The sequence below is a fragment of the Mugil cephalus genome, chromosome 12 (assembly GCF_022458985.1).
Source record: "Mugil cephalus isolate CIBA_MC_2020 chromosome 12, CIBA_Mcephalus_1.1, whole genome shotgun sequence".
Classification (NCBI taxonomy): domain Eukaryota; kingdom Metazoa; phylum Chordata; class Actinopteri; order Mugiliformes; family Mugilidae; genus Mugil; species Mugil cephalus.
Genome location: NC_061781.1, coordinates 15,974,072 through 16,001,839, shown reverse-complemented (window position 1 = coordinate 16,001,839; position 27,768 = coordinate 15,974,072). Strand labels below are relative to the sequence as shown.

At 43.3% G+C, this 27,768-nt stretch overlaps 1 protein-coding gene across 3 annotated transcripts; it reads left to right on the top strand.

The window, feature by feature from the left end:
* The first annotated feature begins 544 nt into the window (after positions 1-544).
* Positions 545-27,738, top strand: gpm6bb (glycoprotein M6Bb). 3 transcript variants are annotated; one of them, XM_047600821.1, is made up of 7 exons: positions 545-703; positions 21,026-21,212; positions 21,936-22,092; positions 22,226-22,394; positions 22,998-23,071; positions 23,170-23,235; positions 25,563-27,738. In XM_047600821.1, exons 1-7 carry the CDS (start codon positions 700-702, stop codon positions 25,710-25,712), a joined length of 807 nt encoding a protein of 268 aa, XP_047456777.1. In that variant the 5' UTR covers positions 545-699; the 3' UTR covers positions 25,713-27,738. The 3 variants fall into 3 exon arrangements, with proteins under 3 accessions (XP_047456777.1, XP_047456776.1, XP_047456779.1); XM_047600820.1 differs by lacking the exon at positions 545-703 and adding an exon at positions 13,776-13,926; XM_047600823.1 differs by lacking the exons at positions 545-703; positions 25,563-27,738 and adding exons at positions 13,778-13,926; positions 23,649-25,117.
* Positions 27,739-27,768: the final 30 nt, after the last annotated feature.

Genomic DNA, 27,768 nt, shown 5'->3' with positions numbered 1-27,768 from the left:
GTCCCAGTCTTGGACACAGGTTCAAATGCTTTATCTGTCAGTGGAATTATTTTAAATCCAGATAACAGGTCTTATTTTTTTTTGTTGTTGTTGTTGTTGTTTTTCTGAAAACCAAATGATTACATCTGTATGTGGAACATAACGAGAGGAACAAAGTGATTTTATCCCTGACTCTGCAGCTCACACACTGAGTGATCCCTGACCTGTGATCAGGCCTTTTCTGTTTGCTGTCAGTTTGACTCAGCTGACCTAATAACAATACACACTATCTTGATCTGTCATTGTCCTGAACAATAGCTTGAGATGCAGGATGCAATCTTGATTAAAGACAGTTCAGTTCATCGACTACGTGGAAATTTGGTGATTATCCAGGCCCTTCTGCTGAATGCGCAACGGAGGACTTTGCGCACAGGACAGGAATGCTTCGAGATAAAGTTGACGATGATGTGCAACCAGTGAAACTTCTTGAAGGGGGCTGACGGGGGTGGGGAGGGGGCAGGCGGAGAGAAGCTCCGTCCTCCCATCTGTAATCCTCTCTGCGGTGACGTCAGCCAGACTCTCTCCAGAGGGACGCAGCGTTGAGCGTTTGTGCAGCCAGGCGGCCAGTGTGCATCCCAGGACGCAACATCAGTGTAGCTGGGGCTCAACTTTCGTCTCATCTCTGAACCTCGGACGCTTTGGGAAAGTTACAAAACGAAAATGGGTAAGCCTTTTACCAGCAAATATCGCCTGACAGACGGGCGCGTGTGTCTCCGGGATGCGATTTACGCTTGGCTCTAACTTTCGGGTGCGCGCCGATTGTTTTAAACTGAACGCGAGCGAACTTTTTCGACGCACTTGTGTCGCAGGGAGCGGGCTGCTTACCTGACCCGGTTTCATGAGAATAGGCATTAGAGCAGCCTTCTGAAGCAACTGGAGGAAAGCGATTAGAGAGATTACGGGGATTCCTTCAGTCATCTCTGTGCGAGTCTCTGTGGAGGTGTTATGTCCAGATCAATTTGGTGCTGCCTTCACCGTCTCGTGGCACGTAGCTGAACTATTATCATAAACTATTTTATCAGATCCTCTTGCGAATCGGCCACGCCCTTTTTTAATTGGCTAATAATGATGACTTATTGATCATAATTATTCAGAGAGGTAACAGGTTGCATTTGCATTTTTCTTGGTTTAAAAAAAAAAGATTTGTAGTTATTGGAAGCATATTTGCTGGCTGAAGCCTGCATATGTGCGTGCGTGCGTGTGTGTGTCATTCCAGAGCTTTTAATAACTGCCATGTGAAGGGTTGAGCTGTCCCATCTTTAAATGAGTCCCAAGTGTTTGCCATCTGTGCTCCCAACCTGTGGGGGTTCATAAGAGGAATGAGGTGCTCATACTTTGTGGGTTTAGGTTAAGTTCTCACTCAACTTTTAAGGCTTTTTAACTGTGAACTGCAACCTCTGACTCCCAACTCTTCTCATCTTGAACGGGAATACGAGTGAAAGAAGTGAAAATGGCATTTCTACCATTTACAGGTTCTGGGTTTGGGTTTGGGAGCCTTTTAAACGGCTTGCGTTGTTTGCCGCGGCGCAGCTGAGGCCGGGGAAGAACACAGTGTGAGAATGTGTATCAGTGCTCATTAATTCGCTCTGAAGCTCTCACAGAAGCGCCTTTGTGCTCCTAATTTGGGGCTGCTCCTTTGTGAGACTTCAGTGGCTCTTAATGTAGAGAGAGAGAAGTTCACTGAATTGCAAGTTTCATAGCGGATGCCCTGTGAACTAATTCCCCACAGACCCTCATTCACTGTCTCATAGAGGATATTACTCTGCATGGCAATCAACCTTTGTGCATTGTCCAATTTCTTCTAAGTCTTCTATTTTATATTCAGATAGTCTCTGTGGCCCTTTCAGGGAAGGAGTATAGCCTGTTGTGTGCATGAGGGGATTCATTTAGAGTCTTGCTGTAAAGGTCTCCTTTTTGTTTTGTACCAGAGAATTCACGCCGCTGCGCTGCGCTTGCGGTTTGCTGTTTGCTGTTTCATGTGAAACAGAAAAATTGATTCATTTATCGTAGCCCAAAGTAAACAGGATGCCGTGGAGCTGATTTGCGTGCGTGGAGCTCTGCAGCGAAGATGCCGCTCCAAGGTTATGCAACTTGCATCTGATTTGATTTTACGGTGACCTTCACCCCGCATGTTTTTCAGAGAGATTCTCCTCCTTTTCTGCCCCAAATGATTTAGCAGTGCACTGGCCTGCGTGGAGGATGTGGGAGGATAACTGGGCTTCGGTCCACTGAACTCGGTTCAGAGGGAGACAGCATTTTCCACAAATATCTTGTTAAGTCCTTTGTGTTAGTTCGGTGACAATTACCCAGAGAGTTGTGTTTGGTTTCCATTGGCCCTTCAAATAAAAACATCTGAAGAGAAAGTGCTGGGCTGAAGATAATCATTTTCTTTCTTGCATGTGATGACCGTACGCTATTACTCATTTTAGCACAAAAAGCCAGATGTGTCACTGCATTGGATTGTTAATAGTTTCTGTTTGGTGCAGATTGTGGCCTTTGAGCTGCAGGGATAAGGTGTCAAACAAAAGAGAAGCTAAATATATATTTATGTTTTATCAAAGCTACATGTTCGCTCACATCATCCAGTGTGGAATGACGCGGAAAAAATTCTTGCACTTTATGTCTTTTGCGGCTTCAATTCAATTATGTGCTAAACATTTATGACAGCAGATTCAGATAATCAAATACAGCAAATTATGGACATGACTACGAACACTGTGTCTGTTCTTCCAGGGGCCAAAAAAAGGAAGGACTGTTTTTCCTTATGGAAACTTGTGAATCTCCTAGCCAGACAGTTTTGTATTCGCCGTGGTGGTCTTGTGGAAAAGGTCATCAAGGCTGGATGCAAACCAGTTCCAAATGTTACATCACTTTTTTTTTTTTTTTTTTTGCATAATTTAGGAAAATGCGTGATAATCACAGCTGAGAGTTTTTGAATGTGTCTGCGGATCAGCTGTTACTGACGATTATATGATGATGCTGAAGATTTTACGACAAAATTAAATCTGTTTCCGTTGTCAGTGACCCACAAAGGAAGAGTTGTGCCTCCACGTCTCTGAGGTGTTGGCTGCCTTCTGCTCCTAAATTCCTGCTCCATCTGCACTAGGATGTCTGGAAAGAGTCTGATTGCACATACGCAGTGATCACTGTGACAGATTTCATGCGCTCGACTGTATGCGCTGTGACCCTCCATCCTGAACGCGGGGAGATGACAGACACATGACTGCTAATGCTTCGCCAGCAGATGTGTTTTCGCGCTCGTGGAATCAACAACTCGTCAAGTCACGGCAGGCGAATAACAGAGAGTCAGATCATTTTTTTCCCCTTACTTTCAGCCGACTCGTGGTCACTCCGCTCACAGGCAAACATCGGGCCTTTCTTCTGTTCCCAAGATATGCTGAGAAAAACCAAAGACATGCGGGAATGAGTCACTGTGGAGACGTTGAAAGGAAGCTGAGGGCCAAGCTGGAGTTGCTCTCTTGCTGTTTTGTGTTTGTTCGTGTAAATCAAAGAATTGTCTCGTTAACTCCGAAAATACGCCTGCCTTGAATCTGGGTCTGAAATGCGGTCCAGTCCATATACAGAACATGCTAACCCTTTACGACTCATCCCACACTTTTTTATGTAACCATCAACGATTCCACAATTGCTTTTTCGGCTTCGCTTCACAGTCATTAATTACAGTGAACGTCCTCCGTAATGAGGCCGTCGCTGTCATAGTAACATGATTTCTGGGCTTTCTTCCATTTGGCAAAACATGCAACCGAGCATCTTCAGTAATTGAGCATCAGATGAGGTTCATACAGTACTTTTTCTTTTTCTTTTTTTTTTGCAATTGTGCAAGAAACCGCTTTCGTTCAATCAGAACTCCATTCATCTCCAGCTCCACTTCCCGCACCATTTTGTTTCCTCTGAAATTTGCCTCTTCGCTCTCTCTCTCTCTGGGTTTTCTGTTTTTCTACTCATCTTTACTGCGCCCTGCTCCGGCCAGGTCTGCCTGAGCAGTCATGTTAATTTGTTGAGTTAATAACTCCTCTGACAACAAAGACGCCCATTGAGCATTGTGACGGGAAATGATAGGGAAAGAAGTTCTTGAGTGGGGACGATTGTTCAAGCCGTCACTTTTGCTAAAAGCGCATTCACAGCTGAACAGAAGGGGATGCAAGTGTGTGTTCGTCAGCCTTGTCAGAGATCTGCATGATGGAAACAGGATGGCTTCAAAACATCTGACAATACTCCCTATATGTAGGAAAACATCCATAATCTGGCCTCTATGCCATCAGCAAACACATGTGATTATGGCAAATACAGCGTTTAAGTCAGTGGTTGTGTGCAGAGCTCAGGGGTCGTATTTGCCAGCAGAGTAGCAATCAGCATCAGTGTTTTGTTCACAGTCAGATGATTGTTCCAGAAGCCCTGTGGGAAATAAAGGGTTGGGGAACGGAACATTGCATGAACATTTACTCATTCAGGCGTTTGGCCCCGCTGCAGTATTTTCTGCTATCAACAGTAAACCACATCGCAGCGTAGTCAATAATGTTTTCCCAAGTCGACCAATTTTCTTCGCCTGTCTCGCGCAAACGAGTAAATAGATCGCGACAGCGTGCAGTGTTAAAGAACAGCTGATTAGCGTGACAAAGTCATGCCTACAGGATAAGAGTCGGGGTGATAGCTTTGGGTGGGTCAACCGCGAGCGTTAAATTCTGGAGCTCTCTGAAGTGGTTGGACTTGAAGATAGCACATGAGGAGAACTCTACAAAACAGAGTTATGCAAAAAAAAAAAGAAAAGAAAGAAAGAAAGAAAATTCAGCGTGGTTCAGGGAAAAATTTGGTTCAACTTTTTCCATGAACAACAATGCTCTCATTGCTCAGACTGGGCTGACTGGATTGTATGTCAGGTATTATCAGTTACCGAAAAAGCACATCCTTGAAACTTGGGTTTTGAATAAGTATGAATACTTCTTTAATAAGACAGTGTAGTCAGTTGGGCTGTTTGACCTGATGAGGTCGATCTTCTAGCTTGCACTTGCCTTTTGCCTGTACTGTTTTAGCGTTGCCTTCATTAGTCAGTATAATAATGACAAAGATGCTGGCATGTAGCAGATTTAATGGTTAACATTTCTCCTCAGCAACTTACATCAGCTGGCACCAATTATACTTTTTTATTTTTCTACAAGGTGAGAAAGTGTGTGAGCGAAGACAACGCATGATTTCTTCCAAGTTCAAGTGTGGTTTCTAAGTTTGTAAGAGACGTTTAAGAGCTTGGTGTGACCACAGTTCAGATGTAAAACGACTTAGGTGAACTGAGGAGAAATAAAGGGGCCTCCGGATAATTTCCCTGTAAGATCATCTGTCAGGAGTGAGGGTCGAATGCATCGCTCTGCTTTTCAGCTTTGAGAGTCTATAGGATCGAGCTGCTGGCTGCGTGCCCACTGAGTGTATTCAGACCTCCACAGATAGGCCTTTGTCCCTCAGTGCTTTTACGCAGCTGCTAAACAACCGTAAGACAAAGGCATCTGGGGCACCCCAGAGCACCAATGAGAAATGTTCACCATATGAGGAGTCGTGCCAGACAGCCTGGGACCGCTGGGATGCAGCCAAACGCGATGCTTGGGATGAATTAAGTAGGAATTTAAATGAATACCCTTGTAGACGCTTATGACCGTCTCTTTGCATCTGCACAGTGTGTAAAGTCCTGTTTAATGTAGTCAAATTTTTTTTTGTGACAACACTGCCGCAGATGTAAATCTAGTGAAGCCTGTTGTGTTGCTCATCTAAGACACAAGAAATGCACATGACTCGTCTTTGGTCGCGTTGTCGCGATGTGGAGCCACATTTGATAGTTAGAGGAGTCATTCTCTGCAGCCCCGGAATCATTTTCCCGACCAAGAAAAGGCAAATGAGACTTAGCATTGTCTGCTTATTATCCTCCGGAGAAAGGCTTGATAGGCAGGAAGAGGCTCTTCTGCCAAGCAGAAGAAAATCTGCAATAGCCGAGTTTTTATACGGCGACAGCTGCAGGAAACCCAATAGCTTGGGGGAGAATGCTTGGGGAGGCTGTTTTTGCCTCGCAGACACAGACTGTTTGGGGGTTTGAGAAGATGGATTTCAATTTGACAGGATATTATGTGTTGGATCAAATATATAACTGAGTAGTTTGGTAATGTGTGATGCTTTTACCATTCGCACACTTCCAGTTTTTAGTGTCGCCCGTGTGCTGTAAGGGGGGAAAGGAGGAACATACCAGCTACAGCAGCTTGAGGCGAGAGGAAATCCCAGATGTTTCTGTCTGAAAAACAGCTTGACCTCGTAACCACACACGAACCAGAAAAGAAAATCGGTTAGCAGTATGAATATTACAGCCACACCACTGAGAGGTCTCTTAAGTCGTCTTAGCTTTTGGCCCCTACTGTATGGGAAAACAATACAATTAACAATAGATTGGCCACAGCTGAAAATGGAAAAGCTGCACTGTGAAGGAGTGTCTAGAGTGTGCACAGCAAGCTCTTTGCAACTGAAGACATTGTCTAATTGTCATTGTGGTGAATTTGGATGTGGTTTATGACCCCTGGTGACTGTGCATCTGCCAAAAGGAAAGATTTCTGGCGTCGTCTTTGACAGCAAGTCAACCAGGTAACATTTTTTAATAAATCTCAAGAGTCAAGTGGCTCTGCCCTTGTCAACACAACATTACAGAGGCAAAAAGAGAAGCAAAAAATGAGCGTGGGCTGCGTGTGAAGTATGCATCATCTGTTTCCATCTAAGGAGACAAAATTCTCCCTGATGGTGTTTGCAGACCATACATCCAGCGAGAATGTCAATGTTTAGACACTGATAATGATGTGGAGACTGCATCATATCAGACGGTGCCATAAATGGATTCTACTTTGCACAGCAGAGGCTTTGCCATGTCCATTTGATGCATGTTTTTTGCTGTTGCGCTTAAAGCAATAAAGTAATGGATTGACCCACTCTCACGAGGTCAGCCACGGCAGAGTATATACCAATCACTGCAGAGATTAGCCCCCATGCTTTTCCTGCGATGCCCTGCATTTGCCAATTACTGTTAAGCACTTTGTCCACATCATGAATCTAAGGGACAAACACATTACCGAGGGGCGGGAGGGGAAGGGTAATGGGGGTGGGGGGTGTCAGGTTCAGGTTACGATCAACTCTCGCGTCTTTCCAGGATTCAGGATGCGGAGCCTTGTGCAACAATGGCATTAAAGCGATCTGCGTGTTCTGTTGTCGTAGCGCTGATGGCAAATCTTGACGCGGAGGGGTCTCACCGGCTGAAAGAAGGAGGCTCCATCTAATGAGGATCGGGGGGACGGGACTGGGAGGGTTTGAAAAGGGTAAAGTCTGGGGTCAGGGGTGAGAGGTTGGCAGCGTGAGGCAGAGGACAATAGGACCGGCGGGAGTAAATGGGGAGAAAGAGATCCCAGCAGCTGGGGGAGACACATGGGAGGGTGGGGGATGTTCATGGGAAGCAACCCCAAGATTAGCTGGAGAGTCTCGTCTGCTGTCTCCACGTCTCTGCGCTTCATTATGTCTCTATTGTGTGTGTGTGTGTGTGTGTGTGTGTGTGTTCACATGCTTGTGCACCGTGCAACAAGTAGGAAAATGAAAGTCTCCACTCACTGTGTTGCTTCACATTCAAGCAGCTGGAGTGTGAGAACATTTGAGTTGTGGACATCCTCATGAGTGTTTGAGATAAAGCTGAAAAATCTGTTACGCCCCCTCCTGACATTATATAAGCTGCTGGTTTGGTTTCGGTACTTTGGTTTTTGTTTTTTTTTTGTTTTTTTCATTTGCCATAAATGTCTCATTTATGGTAGTTTCAAAGTAACTAGTCAATAATTTATAATAACAGCAGGTTCCTCAGGTTCCTCAGCTTCCTCAGGCAGGTTTTCAGTTATTTTAACCTATCATGGGAATAAGATAAAACCAATAATTTCCAGACAAAACTGCTGTCCTGTCACTCAAGTAACAGAAAAGGCCACTCAGTGGAGTGCGTGCTGAGCTAAATATAAAAATGCTTACAGTGATAGCCATTGTATTTAAAGGATTAGCACCACCGAGGAAAGTCCTCTAGGGTTTATTTTTAATCTCATTGCGGTTTAAAGGCCCATCATACATTTCCTGTGGCTGAGTGAGATGTTTGGTATGAACGTGACTGTAAGGTATGGCTCCCAGTTTGCAGTTAGAGATGTTCTTGTGAGGGTAATAGGAAAGACATAGGAGAGCGTGGACAGATTAAATCAAATTAGATGGACAGCTACACCTTAGGAGCAGTGAAGTTCATCAAGAAGAACCTGAAAGCAGCTAAAGCTCTTCCTACAGAGTATTCAGCGCTTTGTTTTGCTATTGTGCCCATCCTTAGGAAGTCGCAATTTTCAACAAAAGCTTACTGAAATCCAGACTTCAAAAAACAGACAAAAAAAGTTCATCTTAGCTAAAGAAACAAGGCTGGTGGAGACCAAAAAAAAGTGGAGCAAATAACAGACTGTTTTGTTAAATTTCACCATTTTGGGCCAAATGACAGTTTCTCATCTGCTGTCGTCTCTGTCTGTTTCTATCATATTTCCATTTGTTTTTGAAGAATTCCCTTTAAATTGAGTGACAATGATAATAATGTACTTGATATATAAAATTCTCTGGCGCAGCGGTACTAAACAGCTAACTCTCAAGTGTCCCAAACCATGAGGGGCATAAACCTTGGTAGCAAGATGACAGCACGTCGTCTCGGTGTTGAGTGGCACAGCAGTAGCACAACAGGCGGCTGAATGGTGTTGTTATCCCCTCATCTGAAATAATGGAACATATTATACCACTAGATTTTCTTAGAAAAAATGAGCTAGTCAGATTACTCTCTGCTTCTTGGTAAAGGAGGTTATTATGTAGCATTATTCTAACTGGATAATGGAGAGGCGTCTTCTTGCTTTACCTCTTGTTGTTTGATTGGTGCCATCATAAGCATGGCAGACCGCAACGATGAGTCTCTTCCAGACCAGAGACATCATTAAAATATTTAGTGCACACTGAAAGAAAAGCAACTACACAAAGACCTTTACTTTTCCACAAAATGTCACTTTGTGACCTGTGTGTGGAGGGGGTTGATTTTGGGGCACAGCTGCTGTAAACAGCCTTTATTTTGCTTCTTCTTACTCTCTCTTACACTCTCTTGTAGGTTTCTGTTTCTGTTTCCTGGCACTGATTTACTCCTTTGACTCCAAACTGAAATTATAAAATTCTTTAGGCTATGCCTTCAGGTTTTAATAAATGAATTGTTTTCTGTCCGGCCAAGCCGTGATCACAGCATCCAAGGTACTGTAAGCTAGACGGCCTCGATAATACGAAGCATCTGTGCCTGTTACTCTCCCCGCAACGCACATAGGCCAAAACCGCAGTGGCTGCGGAGGTGCCAGAGAGTCAGGGCTGTGAAGTCATTTTTAGAGGAAAAAACATGGCTGCCAGGCGTCCCTGAGTGAATGTTGCTCCCCTTCCAGACCTAACACGATAGTAACACAAACATGCAATTAGAGAAGTGCTGACTCAGATACCCTGGGCATTGTTTGGTCAAACACACTGTAGGTTTAAGCTGGGAATTGTTCAATGGCACAGGCACCAATACATAAAATATGTCTCTATTAACGTGGTTGAAACTGAATAGCAAAGTTGAATTTTTGCTTCCGTACTGCAAGAAGTTAAATGTATTTGAGAGGCTATGTTCTGGTGGTGAAATTCCTTAGCAGGAACAATGGACTGGTCCATCCAGAGGATATTTTGCACCGCAAATCGATGCATGAGTTTGGTTTTTAAGATTATGCCTGTGAGTTTGAATAATGGTTGGCTAGCTACAGAGACATGGTCTTGTGTTTCTAAGGTCCACAAATTAAACTTCCACAACGTCTGGTATAATTTAAAACCGCGAATCAGAGTTTAAAATTACATAACAGGGAATCTTTGATTTCCAGACATTTTGCTGAAAGGAATTCAGGATTGGTCAGATCATTGATCGTATGTAGGGGTGGCTGTCGGCAGGTTGTCATGTTGGCAGTGCCTGAACTGGCCTATCCACAAAATGGGCAAGGAGGTAGAATGAGAGTGGAGCTGGGGCATTGGCCTGGAAGGGCACCCCGCTGTTACTTAAAGTGGTAAAGCCTTTAAGGCTTAATACAATTTGGGTGATGTAAAGCAATCCCACAGATCTCTCTCTGAGGCATTTAGTCATAGAGACCAAACCTGCTGTTGCACCGAGCTGTAGACATACATATTTCTGCTGTAAAGTTGGGTATTTTAACACTGAAGGAGTGAATAGTGATTGTTTTTTCTTTTGGAGCCAGCCTCTAGTGGCCATCCAGGAAATTGCAGTGCGTTGCCTTCATTTTTCATCCCTGGAATTAGCCTCTACTACCGAAGCATTTATTCCATTGCCAAAGGCCAAAATTGCTATAATTTGCAATGAAAGTGAAGACATCCAAGTTCAAGTTCAAAGAGAAGATTGAACCCCCCCTCCCCTTTATTTAATCATGACACCATGAAAGAATTTAGTGCCTTTTAACCTTTACTCTGCTCAGAGACTGAGTGTATTAGAGTTTCCTCTGACTTCTTTTTTTACAATGTACACAATGAGGCTGGAAGGAGATATTTTTCTTAGTTTATGGCTTTTTGACAGAGTGAGAGAGAAGCACAGGGCTCATTATAAGTCAGACCACTATGGTTTCCCCTGTCACTCTCCACATGTTTTACTATAATGTATGAGGATAGCTAATATATTCATTCTTTCCATTCACTTCATCATATGTATATATTTCAATGGGGTTGTTCACTCCTTATATGATTGTAATAGATGTACTTTTAGGGTTAGTTGGCAAAAGTCACAGAGAATGTTTAAAGCTTCTGGACTGATTTAGAGAGGAAAATGGGTCAGCAAACACATGAATGGATCCGTATAATGGGTTTGTTGTACACCAATCAATGATTTGGGTCCGTTCCAAACATGAAGGCAGACATGCGAAGCAGATCGACCAATGCATTTAAAAGTAGGTCAGTAATACCACTACAGTACAAAGGAATCAAACTCTGACTGCAACAAATCACCAAAGCTATGTTTGCAAGAATCTCAAGCTCCAAGTCACGGAAAGTTATTTTCCATGAATGCTTCAAAATATTCTGGAAGAGTTAGACGACCAGTGCGCCTCCTGTTTTTTGGCCCCTTTCTCCTTTCCATCAGACATCGACCTTCACTGTGAGTCATCCCTCACATGGTCCACTCTGCGCACCCATTTGGCTTGATCCGTCGCCCTCTGTTCCCATGTAGTGAGCTTGCTTTCTCAGGCTGTTAGTGGGCGTAAGTGGTGCTCGGGTCTGGTCACGGACCCGGTTCCCTGAGAACTCCTTCCTCGGTGTGAGCCAGGCAGGGTGCAGGTCTTCACGGGTGACTGATCACTGAGGAGCATTCAGGGCCCCCAGTCTCACAGCGTGAAAGGTTGACCCACAATGAAGCCTCCTTCATTTGTGTGAGCTTCATCATCATTCAGACTGTGTCCTCGAGTAGGGGAGTGGCACTGTCTCAATGCCGAGTCTGAGTGTGCAGCACTCAGGCTTTGACTACTGCATTCACATGATTATTCCCACAGCCTCTCAGCCTGTCAGAAGTTTTGGTAAAGCCGGAGCCCAATCAGTCTTTTGCTCATTATTCATTGGGTTCACTTTATTCATTGAGTGCTACTTTGCATACTCCGATTAAATTGATATTTAAGCTTCACCAATGAACTTTTAATGTAATCAAGCAGGTTCGTACACAGATGGTGCATCTTCATCCACAAGAGAAAACCCCTTCAGCTATGTTGGCTTGTGACTCATCTGCTGTACAGGAAGGGCATTTAAATTACTCTATTCTGCATTTCAACGCATCCCACGAACATTTAATACTGGTATTCCACCACCACTCAGCACTATATCTAATTTTACCCCTTGTGGTATTGAAATAAAAGAATTCCATGTGGTCCAATGGCACTTTCCCCATAAACCACATCTATAACAAACATCTACAAACAAACACTAGACGTGCCCAGTTTCTGGTTTTGACTTTTGTCACAAGGGCATCAGTCATGCAATGGATGACTTCCCACAGAAAGCTCATTATGGACTGCTTCTTTAACACATACACCAAAAAGGGATTAAAAAACAAAGCAAATGTTAAACTTTACTGGCTTGAACACAAAGCTCGAAACATCAGTTTATTCAGAGGGGGGCATGTGAAATTATTTTCCTCCGTCACATGTTTTGAATTTCCCCTCACACGATTCAGTAAACATCTTGTTGTCCGCATTCTCTTAAAGGTTTGCAGATGGTTTGGATCAGGATTGCGTTTGATTTTGGTGTTACATGAAGTGGCGTGTGTGGTTCGGTATGATACGTGTAGCGCTGTGCATAATTGACCTCGCTCGATGCCTCGCTTCGGGTCCTAAGCCGGAAATTTAGAAGCGCGGCTACCTCCGAAATCAGCGGTAAACACGCATATTCAAACTTCCACTTATGAGCTAAATCCGCAGCCTCACAAGCAAGATGTCGGCTCTTCTGGCTTTTACAGGGATGACGGTAAAGAAGCTTGAAGATTAGTGCGGCATTTGTTGTTGTGGGATCCCCGCTAAGTTCACTTCCCTGACCCCTGAGGCTCCCCTCCCCTGCTGATCCCCCTCCTCTCCGAGGTCTCGTATCCGTGAGAAGACCCCACTTCAGCTTCCCTCCAGCTCCCCCTCCCCCCTCCTCCTCCTTCTCTGAAAGGCCTTCCACTCATTAGCATGCCCCTGGGGCTCCTTGGCCTGCTGTTGCCAAACAAACACAGCCAAGATCTTCTTCCCTGTCCCTCTCTGTCTCTCGCTTTCTTAGTAATCTCTCGTCACCTCTCTTCCCAGCTTTCTGTTATATCCAGCAAGTTGTTACTCATCATCCTCCCGGCCCTTATTTATCCCTCATTTGTCCTTCACCTCTCTCACATGCTACAGGTTTTTGCCCATTCGATTTACGGATGCTTTTTCCTGTGTTCTCTGCATCAGCCCAGAGGACGCTGTGCCTCCACCTTTCGGAAATGTGGATATGCCTTTCTGTTTCTTTCGCGTGTCCTATTTATGATTTAGAAACCGCCAGATGGAGGGGAGACAGCGGTCAGAGGTTGCTAATGTATGCTGCAGGAGCAGAGGGCATATGGTGCAAATCACAAGATGAAGGGCTCACATTATTCTACACCGCAAACATGACAGCACATGCACACGCCCCCCCTCTCTGGGGCCGTGGTCAGATGGGAAGTAGACAAAGGTGATTGTGTGCCTACATGATTTCCAAGGCGCAGAGTGGTTTTCAACTACAGCTAAAGTAAAAGTCCTTGCTTTCCAGTTCTCATTGTGCGGCTTTCTCTAGATTGCCATTCACTGTGCTACTTGAGTTTCTGAGACAGGGATGCCTGATAGGAGGAGAGCGCGCCCAGTGCATCGAGGGCAAGGATTTGTGTGTCACTTGGAGGACGGTTTAATTTGACTACCTGAAAAGTTAATCTCAAAATAATTAGTGCAAACAGGTAACAATAAGCTAAACAAATTTCCTGCTGGCAAGATCCCTGAATCTTGGGGAGGAACGGTGGTGGATACAGTGGAGTGGTTCCTTCGTGAGACAGACCGAGATGAAAAGAGCGAATGTGGCTGCGAGAGAGAGAGAGAGAGAGAGAGAGTGAAAAGTGAGCAAAAGAGGGAGCAAGAGAGAACAGAGTAACAGGGAGAAAGGAAGAGAGAATTTGCTGAAAGAAAGCATTTTTGGTGGATGGAAGAAAAACAACCATGGAAACTCCATCAGAAGAAAACCAAGACCAGAGGCAGGACAAAAGAGGTACCAATGAGCGCTTACAAAGAGCTAGTTCAGTTCTTTTCACTGCTGTGTTTACTGGGGTTTTAACCTTCTCCAGTCTGCTTGGTTTCATTCCACACAATAGTTGTGCAGATTTTAGTAGAGCATCCTTGTTTTAATGTCCATACGTGCAAAACTGCTGATTTCATTCACTGATCATGCATCGCTACCTGTGCAAAACTGTCGTCGCGCTCGTGTTTTGTTTGCAGTACGTGGCTTGTGCGTGTTTTATGATCTAATTAGTTTAAGGCTGTGGGATGCTTTCAGCAGACCTCACTCCTGCAGCAGGAGGGATGTCACATTGCCACTGGTCATCATCATGGTAGTGTCACTTTTAAGGACAATGAGCCTGTTGCGGAGTCAACGGCCAATCAATCAAACCTCGGGGTGCTTTTCGGTTGTTCTTTCACAGGGGACCGATGATTAATGAGGTGGATTAAAGGAGGGGGCAAAGACAAAGATAAATGAACCAGTATCACAAATAGACAGCCGTGAGCGCTGTGTACACCACAGAGAGATTGCTATTAACTTGCTCTGCCCATTCTTCCAGGAATCAGCACGACTCCTTATGTTTTCTATGGCTCTTTGTTCCCAAACATCTATTCCACCTATAATATTGTAGCATTCAAGAAAGCATTTTTGCATTTATAACGTCAAAACCAAATGCAAAATCCTCACATTTCGAGTGCTACAGCCAACATTTTCATTTTATGAATAACTTAAAGGAATCAATTGCAAGAATCATGGAGTTGGTAGAATGGATAAACAAAACACTTGATCTACATGCTTTAGTATGTTTAGCATCTGCTGTGGGTTCTCCTACAAGCTTGCAAGGGGAGGGTTCATCAAGAGGTATTCAGTTGGTTGTAATCTGCTACCTCACCAGTAGGTGGCACTCAATCCTACACACTGGATCTTTAAAGTAATAAAAACGCCTTTTATGGGTTTTATCTGCTTGCCATGGCTTGTGACGGAATTATTCTTTGTGACGCCACTACTCAATACTTAAATTATATTACATTTCTATGCAATGGTACAATGAATAACATGGTAATCACAACACTGTACAACTACTAAATGCTAAAACATTCTGTTTATTTCACTCCTAGTCACCAGCCACTTAATAACATCTCCCATGGTGTTTTCTTCTTTCTCTCTTTCTTTCTTGGAAACTGTATGGGGAAGAGAGCTGGGCCTCCGCCATATGTGACATTGTCTTATTAATAGAGCTGACTCGACTATTACTCTTTCATTGTTTACTAAACAGCACAGGAGACATGTTCTTTATTCGTCTTGTCCCCTAATGCCCAGTAATGAGCCATTCCAGCCATCATTGCCTCTTACAGTAAATAAATATATAATGTAAACATGTCTCCCTCAGCCCATCTACCCAGCCACGGGTGAGTTGCTGTCAACGGCTATGAGATGCCAGAGTTTCCCGTTAAATTAGTAAACAGGGAGACCACTTTTGATAAATTTGCAGGCTAAGATCTCCCTATTCTCCTGAGCGTTGTTAGTATATCCATTATAGCATTTCTGAGTATCGCCCCATGCGGTGGACAGTGTGGAAAATGAGACCATTTCTCATAAATGGTGCTTTGGCTGCTTGCCTCAATGGAGCAACAAACAACAACACTTAGTATTAGCTGTAAACAAACACATCTGCAAGCAATGAGCCTAGATTTTACATTGGCACTGGAAGGTGTTTTTAATGGCTCTGGAACCCAGATTGTTGTTCAGGACCCGGGGAGGAAATGGTAGAATCGCAAAGTCTTCAACATAAATTGAGCGTGTGTGCTTATTTGTTTGAGTGCGGTTTGTATATAATTTATATATACTTCTCTATGTACATATGATCACGTGGAGTTGGTGTGTATGTGTTGAGTTGCACATAATTCTTTTGTTTGGGTAGGTGTCTGTGTTTTTGTCTGGTCTGAACATCAAATTAAAGAATTTCTTTCAAAATACCTCACACTCGCTTGATCAGACGTTGGTGGTTTTTCTGTAGACAATCAGAAGCTCCCCAGCTGTTGGGAGGCTTCAGTTATGGTGACGACAGGCCGTGTCTACACGATGGCAGGAGTTGAGGGGTGCAGGGTTGTGATGAAGCAGAGCCAGCTGTAGACCCAGGCCCAGCTGATGCCTGGGCTGAATAACTTGTTTGGAGACAGCAGGGCAACATTTACTGATGGGGCCCTTGTTGCTTCCTGTAGAGTGCACCATAGACGTCAACTTCAACTTCATTATATAGTGTTTTGCAGACAGACCAAGAAACCAAAGGTAATTAATTAATTAAGTGGGTTATTACCCAAGCTGCAAGGTCTAAAAAATGAAAGCAAAAGACAAAAGTTTAAAAAACTGTTCAGTTCCACGTGTGGCTGGCTCCAAAACTGTGTCAATCTCCATAGGTTCATGTAAATGTTTGCAGTCTGAAAACTGAAAAAAAAAAAAACGACTTGGGCCATTATTTTAAGAGGGTGTCAATGTGGAAGTTTGATAAAAACTGAAGAAACTAAGTCTGTCCTTTCATATCCAGACACAGCAAGGGATCTTTCTTTCTCTTCCCGTTTACATGTGTTGTCTCAGGTTACTGCTGGCTATCAAATAAAGGAGTAAAAAAAACTCAGTAAACTTCTGTGTTTTTGGACCTCTGAAGGTCTAAGGCCTTTACCCATGTTGTGATCCAGTATTATGGTGACTCATTCTAATTTTCTTGATGTCTCCGTCTGGCTGTGCCTCTGTCTTGCTTGCCTCCATCTGACGTCGGCCTTAATGAGCCATCTCATTCACACATTGATGGACTTGTGATGCTTTGACAAACAGGATCCTCCTGGAGTGTGAAGAGTCTGCTGTGGCCCGTTGTGGCTGCGCTGTGTTCAGTGCTGGCGGGGGTACACAGGATGGAGCTCAGTGGTGGGCTTGTCTTGGGCCTCCAGCCTGTGGGCCGGAAGATCGGGGCCTTGGTTCACTGCTATTCTGAATGGCCCCTGAGAGTCCAGTGTGATGGACAGTCTGGGGCTGTACACAGTGGCCCTTTGTATCAGGGCTTTTTGGACTCACTCTCTCTCTCTCTGTTTTTTTCTGTCTCCCCCACACAATGTCTCACTCTCAGACATCTACACTTTTTCTCACACAAGCGTCTTTTTCTCCCTCCCTCCTCGTGATCCCGATGTGGCAAATCTAGCTTCTGCTGTGAGGCCAGATATTGTCACTCTGCACAGTCGCTAACTTGTCTACCTCTTTTGTCTCACTATTTATTTTCATCTCATCGTTCCTCCTTTCATTCATGAAGTGCACAAGTGGGAGAAGAACGTCTTGCAGGAGTTTTAGTCAAGAGTGTTATTAGTCAGGGTCCAGGAGCATGTGAGAGTCATCAAAGGGGAAAGGGACCAAAACGACTTTCATTCGTGGCGCTCCACTCAGACTAAGCCAGCAGGATCCATTTACTACATGGTTGTTGTTTAGAGAGTCACCAGCTCCCGCTGCTACCCCCCATGGAGGAGGAGGAGGATTTGACCCAAAGTATGCACTGTAATATCCTGTATACTATGAAATCCCACACTCAGCACTCAGAGAACAAGAGTCTGCTCCCAAATAAACCGACAAAATTCACTGTAAAGTTTTGTGTCTTCCATTCATCAAAATGTGGACTCAGTCATCCCTTTTTTAAAAGGTGTTGACGTGGCCTCCAAATTCCCAAGATCCCAAACTGAAGCATCTGTGGGATGCACTGGAGCAAGCCTGATCCATAGAGACCCCTGCCCTTAACCCATAGGAGCGCATCATCAGCTGCAGCACCCTTGAAACCGTACAGGCGCGCTAACAAATCGTGTCAAATTTGGCAAATGAAGGGCAGCTCCGCAATTGTCTGTAGTCTCTGTATTGTGTTCAAATTGTGGTGGACATGTAATAATCAAGCAAAATTGAAAGGTTTAAAGCAGAGGTCTTCAGCATTTTTCAGGCCAAGGACTCCCAAACTGATTATGTGTGTTCTATATTAAACTCGGCCTTGTGCTATTTAGAAATATACAGTATTATTATCATTTTGCATTCAATATTAAGCTATCCCTTATCACTTTACAAAAATATGTTGGATTCATAGTAATGTGTATTTAAAAGAAATTTAAATTTGTGGGGAAAAATTAAAAAATATATATATATAAAAATGTCAATCAACCAAAGATTTTGCAACCCCCCTGCTGAAGACCTATGGTTTAAAGTTTTAGAGTGTAGTGTAATTACAATAGGAGATCACAGTACCTCAACACACGAAGTGGCAAGGAGGATCTCAAAAGTACATCAGAGAAACATTCATCTCTTATTGTGTTAACAAAGACAGAGTTTGTCATGCGATTGGCTGGCTTCCCAAAGTTAAGAATACACGTGACCACTAGGCGTAAGTGTTCATGAAGATGACCATAACTGTACATCCCTAAATAAAGCACATTCCTGTTACTCCGTGTCACACAAAAACAGGAAAAGGCCCCTTTCTTTGCCATCAAACACCTAGACAGTGTCTCCTCTCACTTCCACAAAATACACCTTTTTGGTCCAGACACAGACGATGAGAGGCTACATCACCGTCCGCCTTTGTTGCCAGGAATTGTCGGCGTGTCTGAGCCTTATTACCAAAACTAAATCTTTGAGTGAGGCCCTACAGAATAGTATTGCTGTTGTTGCCAAGAGCTGAACCATATCAGAGTCAAAGTTGTTCCAGTCGGAGCTATACTAAGCTGACACATGACTAGTCCAGCTGTGAAAATACCACTGTGGCTTTACTGTGTTATTAAGCATAACACTCACCAGCGACTCAAGGTTTGTTCGTTGAGAGAGAGAACGGGAGAGCGGTTTCTAACCAACATTCCTAAAAGAAACTCACTTGCACAATGGAAACTAATCAATTTTTTCCTATTGTGCATCAAGTTACAAAAGCATTGCCAGCGCTGGCAAATGAGTCCGACTTTCTCTGTTGTGGACAGGATGAGGGTACGCAGCATGTTTTAAAGCATTTGACGCGTTGCATACATTCGGAGTGGCTGAATGTGCCAGCGCCACTGTTTGTTTCATTTCTCATCATATCAGCAATGAAGGCTGTCATGAGGATGCCTTGCTTTCAAGTGGTGAGTCATCAGTTTTTAAATAGTTGATCTCCTGGGAGCAGCATCTTTGTGTTTGTTTGTTTGTTCCAGTCATGCTGATTTTCCACCATGACATTTCAAATGGTAATAACTGGTGCTGCTGAGACTTTTTGCTCCTCTTTAATTTGATTATAGATATAAACCCTGACCACACTTTTCATATGGAAACACTTCCCACTGGGACAGTAAACTTAATCCCTTACAAAGTATGGCATGTGGCTGTGGAAACAAATGGTCAAAGATGCGTACCTGACAGCACCATCTGACTACAAGAGCGGCTCCTTCTTCAAACGGGCCGTATTTACTTTGCAGCTGGGCTCAATATCCTGTGGAGCTCTGTGATCCGACTCCCAGCAACCCACTCTCCCTATCCGACGTGTTCATCTGAGAAATGTGGGCTGTGGTGGAAGTCAGCGCCTCTGCTGTGGGCACACTCATTGAGTTGTGGTTAACGTGCTGCCATGGCAACCTCCCCGTTCACTCACTGTGGGACAGAAATGTTTTCATCTCCCAGCACTACACAAACAGTCAGAACCACCTGACTGCAACAGCGCTGGCTCAGACGCAGTGTGTCTGCTTTCGCTTCCTTTGTCAGGGCTAAGTGAACAAACAGAGATGAACTTTTAGGGTCTTCGCCTTACGGAAGAGGCAAGCAAGTGTGTTATTGCTCTCTTCGAAATACGAAATTGCTGAACACAAGATGTACTTGTTATCTAAAGTCTGCCAATAGATATGATTTCTTTGCCTACTACAGACAAAAAAAACACTGTCTTATCTTGTTGATATGGGCCAAGATGTGTATTGGTTTTTATAAAACCTTATAAAACAGCTGAATTTAGTCCATAAGGTGTGTGGTAGTGTATATGAAAAAAATATTGTTATCTCTATATTTCAACAGATGCCTAGCAACATCAACATTTGTCTGGAACCACAACTAATTGTTCATTTACCTCTGTTTTGGTCTCCACCAACATCTTCACCAGCTAGTAGCTTATATTATTAGTTTGATGCTGGGCTTTTCTTTTGCTTAAAATAGCTGACTGCTGCTTTTGAAATGATAGAAAGAATCACACGTGTGTAACAAAGCGGTAATTTTATAGGCTAGAATAGGCTAGCGGGTTATTCACGTTGAGTGACCTCTGTCACGCTACACATATTTAATGTAAAAATACTGATTTGTAGCAGCTTTAAATACTTTTGCAGTGTTGCAGGGCGACAGCTGGCGTAAATGTGGGATTTCCAACACAGGCAGACGTTGACCTGTGTGTCCTATGACTCTGTAACACCATGACAGCCACATGTGGACCTGATTGGAAGCACGCCGCAACTTGTTTGCATCCGTCCACAGACAGCGCATTGTGGTGGCTGGCTCCATTTCACAAGGCTAAGCACACATCGGATGAGACAGACCCATCTGGGTCACTTCATTCCCCTCATGGTTAGCTGCCATTGATTTCCATTACGGTTTGGCAGACACCAATTCTTCTGACCTGCTGGATGGCCATTAGAGCCCTTTAAGTGCAGTGATGAATTGTCAAATGAAACAGCACGGGGCGGCGCAGGATGACAAACCTCGGTGACACACAGTGAGCGGTTCTGTTCCCGCGGGGGCTTTACTGTATGTTGTGCACATTTTGAAAGCTGAAACCACAGACAAATTTTGCAAAAACTGCTTCCTTCCTTCGCAGCATCGGGGATGACACTTCGGAAAAGTTGTGTTACAAAAGTGTTGCGGTGGACTGGTGATCTGTCCAGGGTGTGTCCTGCCACTTGCCCAATGTGTGCTGGGAAAAAGCTTTGTGGACGAATGGATGACTTGTTGTCTCGTTTCGAAATTGTTTTTTGTTTTGTCCTACAAATGAAACACGTCATATAAAAAGCACTTGTTGTGAAATTATGTCAGACGCCTCTAACGTACTTGTGTCTTTTTTTTTCCTCCACAGGTTGCTTTGAGTGCTGCATCAAATGTTTAGGCGGCGTGCCCTACGCGTCCCTGGTGGCCACGATCCTCTGCTTCTCTGGCGTGGCCCTGTTCTGCGGATGCGGCCACGTGGCTCTGACTGGAACTGTGACCATCCTGGAAACCCACTTCTCCAAGGTCACCAGTGATCACGCCATGCTGACTGATGTGTAAGTGACCTCACGGTCTCAGGGCGTATCGCGTGGCTGCGTGTAATGACATCCTGAGTCTGATAAACAGAGTAAACTGATAAGAAAGACATCCTGGTAAATGGTGAATATTACCTCTTTAACGTCATACTGGGATCCATTACAAGATAAGCGTGTGTGTTTTTACGTAACCATCGCAGTGAAGACAGGTCCAAACTGAAGACAGATAACTCCTTTAATAAGGTTAACTTTATGTGAGGTATTTTTAGCTGACAGTGTCTCCTACATTCACCTTATCCCTGGGAACAGTCCTAATATGGACCTTTCTTTTTTTTTTTTTTACCACTCCATCCATTAGTCTAGACAATAAAAGAGGGCCGACGTTAGACAGGGTTGCACATGTGTTTTATGTTGGGGTGGATTTGAAGTGCACTGTTTAATTTAGGACGTCCCAAGAGGCGCTCTGTCTGTTGGTGGAGGATTTCCAGAGACGTACATCACCTGTTTTCTCCACATTTGGGCTTAGTGTCTCTCTTTACATCCTAGAGAAGCGTGGACGCGATCGCAACCATCTGTTTAAGCTTTGCTGTCCTAGGTTACACGTGTTTTACAGATCACATCGTGTCATGCCATTGTACTGTATCTGAATTTTGAGTAAGACTCCCCATGTGTTAAATTGAAGACCAGATCTTTACATTGACATCAGCTGTATATAAATATGACATTTATTTATCTTTTTAACAGAATACAACTGATGCAGTACGTCATCTACGGCATCGCGTCGTTTTTCTTCCTGTACGGGATCATTTTGCTTGCCGAGGGCTTCTACACCACTAGCGCAGTCAAGGAACTGCACAGCGAGTTCAAGACCACCATCTGTGGACGCTGCATCAGTGGAATGGTATGTTCAAACAACCGCACTCCTGAGTCCAATCTGACTTTTAAAACAGCGCGTGTTAAAAATAGGTTTTCTGTCACGCGATTAGCGTAAAGCAAAGCACGACGTTCATTAGAGGAGTTTCCGTGTTTCGCAGTTCGTGTTCCTCACGTACATCCTGGGCGTGGCCTGGCTCGGCGTCTTCGGCTTCTCGGCTGTGCCCGTCTTCCTCTTCTACAACATGTGGTCCACCTGTGCTACCATGAAGTCTCCCATGGCCAACCTCACAAACGTCGACTCTATCTGCGTGGATGTCCGCCAGTATGGTAAGAGAATGGCACTTGTTCATGTTCGACAACAATTGCTTTGAGGTCAGACTTGTGAGTTCGGCCTTCTCTCGAGAGCCCATCACCTGACGCACATCTTGTTATTGTGAGGCAACGTGATTCTCAAATGACCCAGAGGTTGAGAAATGAGATGCACAAGTCCACCTGCACTCTTTTCTGCCATCTCCGCTGTCACAGTTTTTTCTAAAAGAAGAATGATCACTATTGATGCAGCAGAGGCCAAGACATGTTGACTTTTAATATCAGTGTCTAAAAGCACTGGGTCCTACATTTCACAGCCTTCCTGTTTTCATGTGCCCGGGTTTTCACTGCAGACCTTTCATTATAATTTGAAGTTCCCAGGCCCAAGCTGAGATAACCTTGACAACACTGTCAGCGTTTTGTCAGACTGCAGAAAGCCTATGAAGACATTACGCAGCTCCTTTCCCCCCCAGGCTGCACGACGATTGTATGATAGAGGGATCCTCATGTGTGAAATCCATGATGTGCCCAATTGAATCTTTGAATATTTTCACTTTGAACATTTCGCACAGAAGGAAACCGCTGGGTGCGAAAATAAACCTTTGCGTTTGACGGTTACAGGAATTATCCCATGGAACGCCACTCCAGGGAAGGCCTGTGGAGCCACGCTAGGCGATATCTGCAGCACCAGCGAGGTAAGATTCTGTCCTCTTTTCACACATGCATTTGCACGCAACACATCTGGTCAGAAGGATGCAGAAGAGAATAATTACTGCCGCCTGTCCTTTTTCAGTTCTACCTTTCCTATCACCTGTACATCGTAGCGTGCGCCGGGGCAGGAGCCACCGTGATCGCTCTGGTAAGCTTCCCTCCGGTCTCTCCATCCTCTCCCTTTAGTCCATCCTTGCACGGTTCGTATCAGCAGATCATGTGTCAAATGCTCCTCTTCTCATTCCCATATGGTTTATGTAACCGCGCCAAGGACGACTACACATAGGCTTTTTTGCTCAGCACCAGTTCCATTTGCTGTTCACCATCTGCTTAGTCGCACTTGGCCCTGGTTTTGATTTAAGGACGGGTGGAAGAGTGTGCAGCCTGGGCTTTGTGAATTTGAATTTTTAGAAATACTTTAGACGTAATATTGTCAAATTATACGTCATTAACATTTTACTGCTGAAATCTGATTGGTCACTTTACTAACTTGTCACATTATTGGTGACGAGGAGGTCACTGGCATGTGCTCTTACCACCTTTTCTGTTCTCTTCCACCAGCTGATCTACATGATGGCTACCACTTATAACTTTGCTGTTTTGAAGTTTAAGAGTCGAGAAGACTGCTGCACTAAGTTTTAAACTGTTTTAAAGAGCACGAGCGCGGCAGTTGAGCCTGTGCCGGTTAGAGACAGTTTGCCACTGACAAGAAATGAACTAAAAAAAGAAAAACCTGAGAATAGAAAAAAAAAAAAATCTACTTCTCCATTAGTAATCACATGACGTGTAAATAGCTGATTGTATGCTTCTTTTAGCATTTGGTATCCAGGGATACTGATTGTCTGAGGACACCTGGTGAAAGTGGTCTTCAGAGTGGGGTGGCACTTAGTTGACTGGTTTGTTCTGCTTTCCTTGGCACTCACTTCTAGAAAATATGTCACCACAAAGTTTTTAAAGAAATGTGCACAGCTAGAAATCCACAATAGTGTTATTTATATTCGTAAACGTGTGAAGCTGGTTTCGGGCTGCGCAGAGGCATCGATTGCATGAGTTATTTTAGAGAAGAAATCAAAACATTAAGCGCTTCACCTTGCAGGACCTCAGAGCTCAGAGCTGAATTTGATTTGTGCACAAAATTGTAAATTATATAAAAAAAAAAAAAAATATGATAGGCTACTTGCGGTTTGCAAAACTCGATTTTAAAATTGATTTAAATTGGCATGCTAAGGCCTGCAACGACAGCACCAAGACCTGAGAGTAGTTTTTTTGGACGCTGAGCATATGTTCAGCCTTAATGTTATCGATTGCCTGATTAGCAGTTCCGGTGCCGATGAATTCAAGCGATACATTTGTAAAAAGATTTCAAACAGTGGCAGGGCGGCTGCAGCCAAGTGCCTTGACCGTGCATTTCCTCGGCCTATTCGCCATAAACCTTTCACGCCAACCTGTGAAACACACGAAACCTTCAGTATTATTATTTCTTTGATGACAAGTTAGATTCTAAACTGAACTAAAAACCTTTTATCAACTGTATTATGCTGACGAGTATTATGCCGACCAGTTGTGTATTGTAGATTTCAAAGTAACTGCACACATCTAGTAGAGCACACATGAAGGGTTAGGCCAGTACCAGGGGTATACTTCTGCAAGAGGCCCTAAGCCGCAGTTTATTTCCATGTATTTTATAAAATGAAGAAGAAAAAAAAAAAGAAAATCTCCTATTTTAGAGTAGAGCAAATGTATTTTTTTTTCTATGAGAGCTGATGCTAGGTATTGCCTCAGCTATGAAGTTGATGTTTTGTTTCATACATTTTCCTTTACTCTTTCTCAAAAGTGCCATTAAAGAGCCATTTGTTTTTATCTTAACACTGAGCCTGCATGCTTACGATATTCAGATTCTTTGATCTGTTTATAGTTACTTATACTCCATATTTCATATATTTAATTTTCTCCTAAGTTTTTTTTTTTTTTTCCCAACACTGTAGCTTTTACTTTCTATATAAAATAAACAGTCTTTGTTTACAAAAGTATCCCTATCTGGTCTATTTCTTGTAAGTCCTACAGCGATAATACCGTAATGGGTACGGTGTGGATCAGGGTCAGACTTTCAAAGTACAGAAACTCATGCTTTGCATTAACCTCCAGCTTTTACAGCTGCACAAAGCTTGCATGCACAACCTCTGGCTCTCTTCTCTCACTCATCATCACGCCCTTAAAAAGTGTCATTTCCGTAGTACTGTGCATAGAAAGTTAGCAGCTCTTGTATCAGTAATGATTGTAACAGTGATGTTACAATAGCTGTAACAATTATGTCTTTTTAAGTTCTGTCTTTTGTCCCGTTGTCTGTTAGGTGGTTTTTAAAAGCTTAACTTCATGTTCGTGTATGTCCGTGAAGTACCGTAGCTCTGACTCCTGTAGCTTGCTTTGCGTCTTCTGACATGCTCACCGGCCATCCACCTCACCCTTCTCTTCCAGATCCACTTCCTCATGATTCTCTCAGCAAACTGGGCCTACCTTAAGGATGCCAGTCAAATGCATGCCTACCAAGACATCAAAATGAAGGAAGAGCGGGAGCTGCAGGACATCACCTCACGCTCAAAGGAATGCCTCAATTCCTACACATAAGGACTCGCACACACTCCCAGGCCACAGAAGCAAACACACATATACAAACAGACAGACATACATAGACACTGAGGCCGACCACTGAGGCCCCTTCGGACCAAGGCAACGCTAAAATAACCTGCCAACTGCACTGACACTGTGCAGTACTAACAAGGCTCCTAACAAACTAACACATCAGTGTTGCTTTCTGCACTAACAGTGTTTCAGAACTGCTACGTCAAGTGTTCATGCTGATTTTTAACTTCTTTTTATCTTCAAGAGGAAAAAAAAAAACAAACAAAAGAGTTCTGATGTTCATCTAACTGTTGATTCTCTCTGGTCCTTTTTTTTTTATAGCCAGTTCTTGCTGGTGAAGCTTGAGACATTGCACTATTCTCATAACAGTGACTCTTTTGTTTTACGATCTTTGCTCCTTCTTTCTTATGTAGTCCATTTTTAACTAGGGAAGGTACAAAAATCATTGTTTTTTTTTTGTTTTTTTTTCTCCAGTCAAAATTTACAGATGTGTTACAACATGAAACGCCTTACAACCCAATCTGATTTTGTGTGTCACACTCCACTGGCACAAGACTGACGTCAACAAAAGACGTCACAGAAAGGAAACGGATGAATTATAAAATGTGCACCAGACCCCGTTGTAAAAAAAAAAAAAAATAGAAGCTTTTTATATGCGCTTTGTAAGGCTAGAAATCATTGATGATTGTGAGAATTTAACTTGAACCGCCATCTCAGTTAGCGTCCATTTCAGCGCTGTTGATTCTAATTTCCATTGTACAGCTACTTAAGTCATTCGGAGCATTAATGGCCTACATTAACACTACCTCAGGTGTGCACTAGACCCTAACTGGGACAAACAACACTTCTCCCCTGTTTCAAAATGATTAAAAGCCGAGTAGATACGATGTGATGCACATGAGGAGTTAGTCGAATTTCACAGATGATGCCATGCTAATAACACTCTTGCTAAATGTGAATGCTGCCAAGCCAAAATCAGTGTATTAGATATCCTAAAACTTTTGGTCCACATGCATTCACATAGGAAAATGAAAAAGGAAAATCAATGCTTGCCAATGAATTGATTGTTTTTAGAGATTGTCTATTTAGATACAACGTACAACCTGATCAAAAATGACTTGACTTTGAGAATTAATACAAAACATGCATGACTACGTCCCATGTGCATTGTCACCATCTGAAACTGAGCTAAAGAACTCGAGGTGTTAACGCTGTAAAGTTATTACAAGTCAGGCTTTTAGTATTTTTTTGTTATTTTTTGAGGATGAAAATCTTTTTTTTTTTTTTTTTCTATAAATTGCATATGTTTTTCACATGCAATTGTCATAATGTTGACTTAATTATTCGTGTAATCCTTTATGTGTATTAGTTGAGTTACAGGGATGACTTGATGTTTCTTTGTTGCATGAAGACAACACGTGATGTACAGTCATGTACGCTGGCATCAGTAGTAGGCAGTGTTTGCCCGTTTCCTTTTTTTTTTTCTAACTGAAATTAACCCATTTTATCTAGCTGATTAGTTATAGATGATTATTTTAGGTTCTTTTAATCTATTCAAAAATATATTATTTTGTTGCCTGATAGTATACCTGTATTTTCTATGAATGTCAAGGGCTTCCTCGTGACTTTTAATTCAACTTCAAGTAACAGTTAGTCACAATTCCAGTCATTTAAACAACTGAATAAGAACATAAAAGGTAAATTTAGCCAAAGTATGAATGCCAGGGTGACTTGAGACCAGTGTATGAAATGGTATCTGTGAGATGCGAAGCCTGAAATGTTCTACAGGGGCAGAAAGGTGACAGATGTACATGGCGCTGATGTACGTCCCAGCTCATCTTTGTGCGTTTCCTCTTGAATGAACCAAAAAGTGAAGAGAAGGCTATCTATCAATCACCAGGAGGACAACAATCAATTAGCAAACATCTTGTCTGACTGGAGACCCCTTTATGACACGACCTGGCCTGTTGACTGTTTTTAAGAAAATAAATAAAGAAAAAAATACAACAAACATCTACCTACTGTGGTGTGTGGTTTTTTT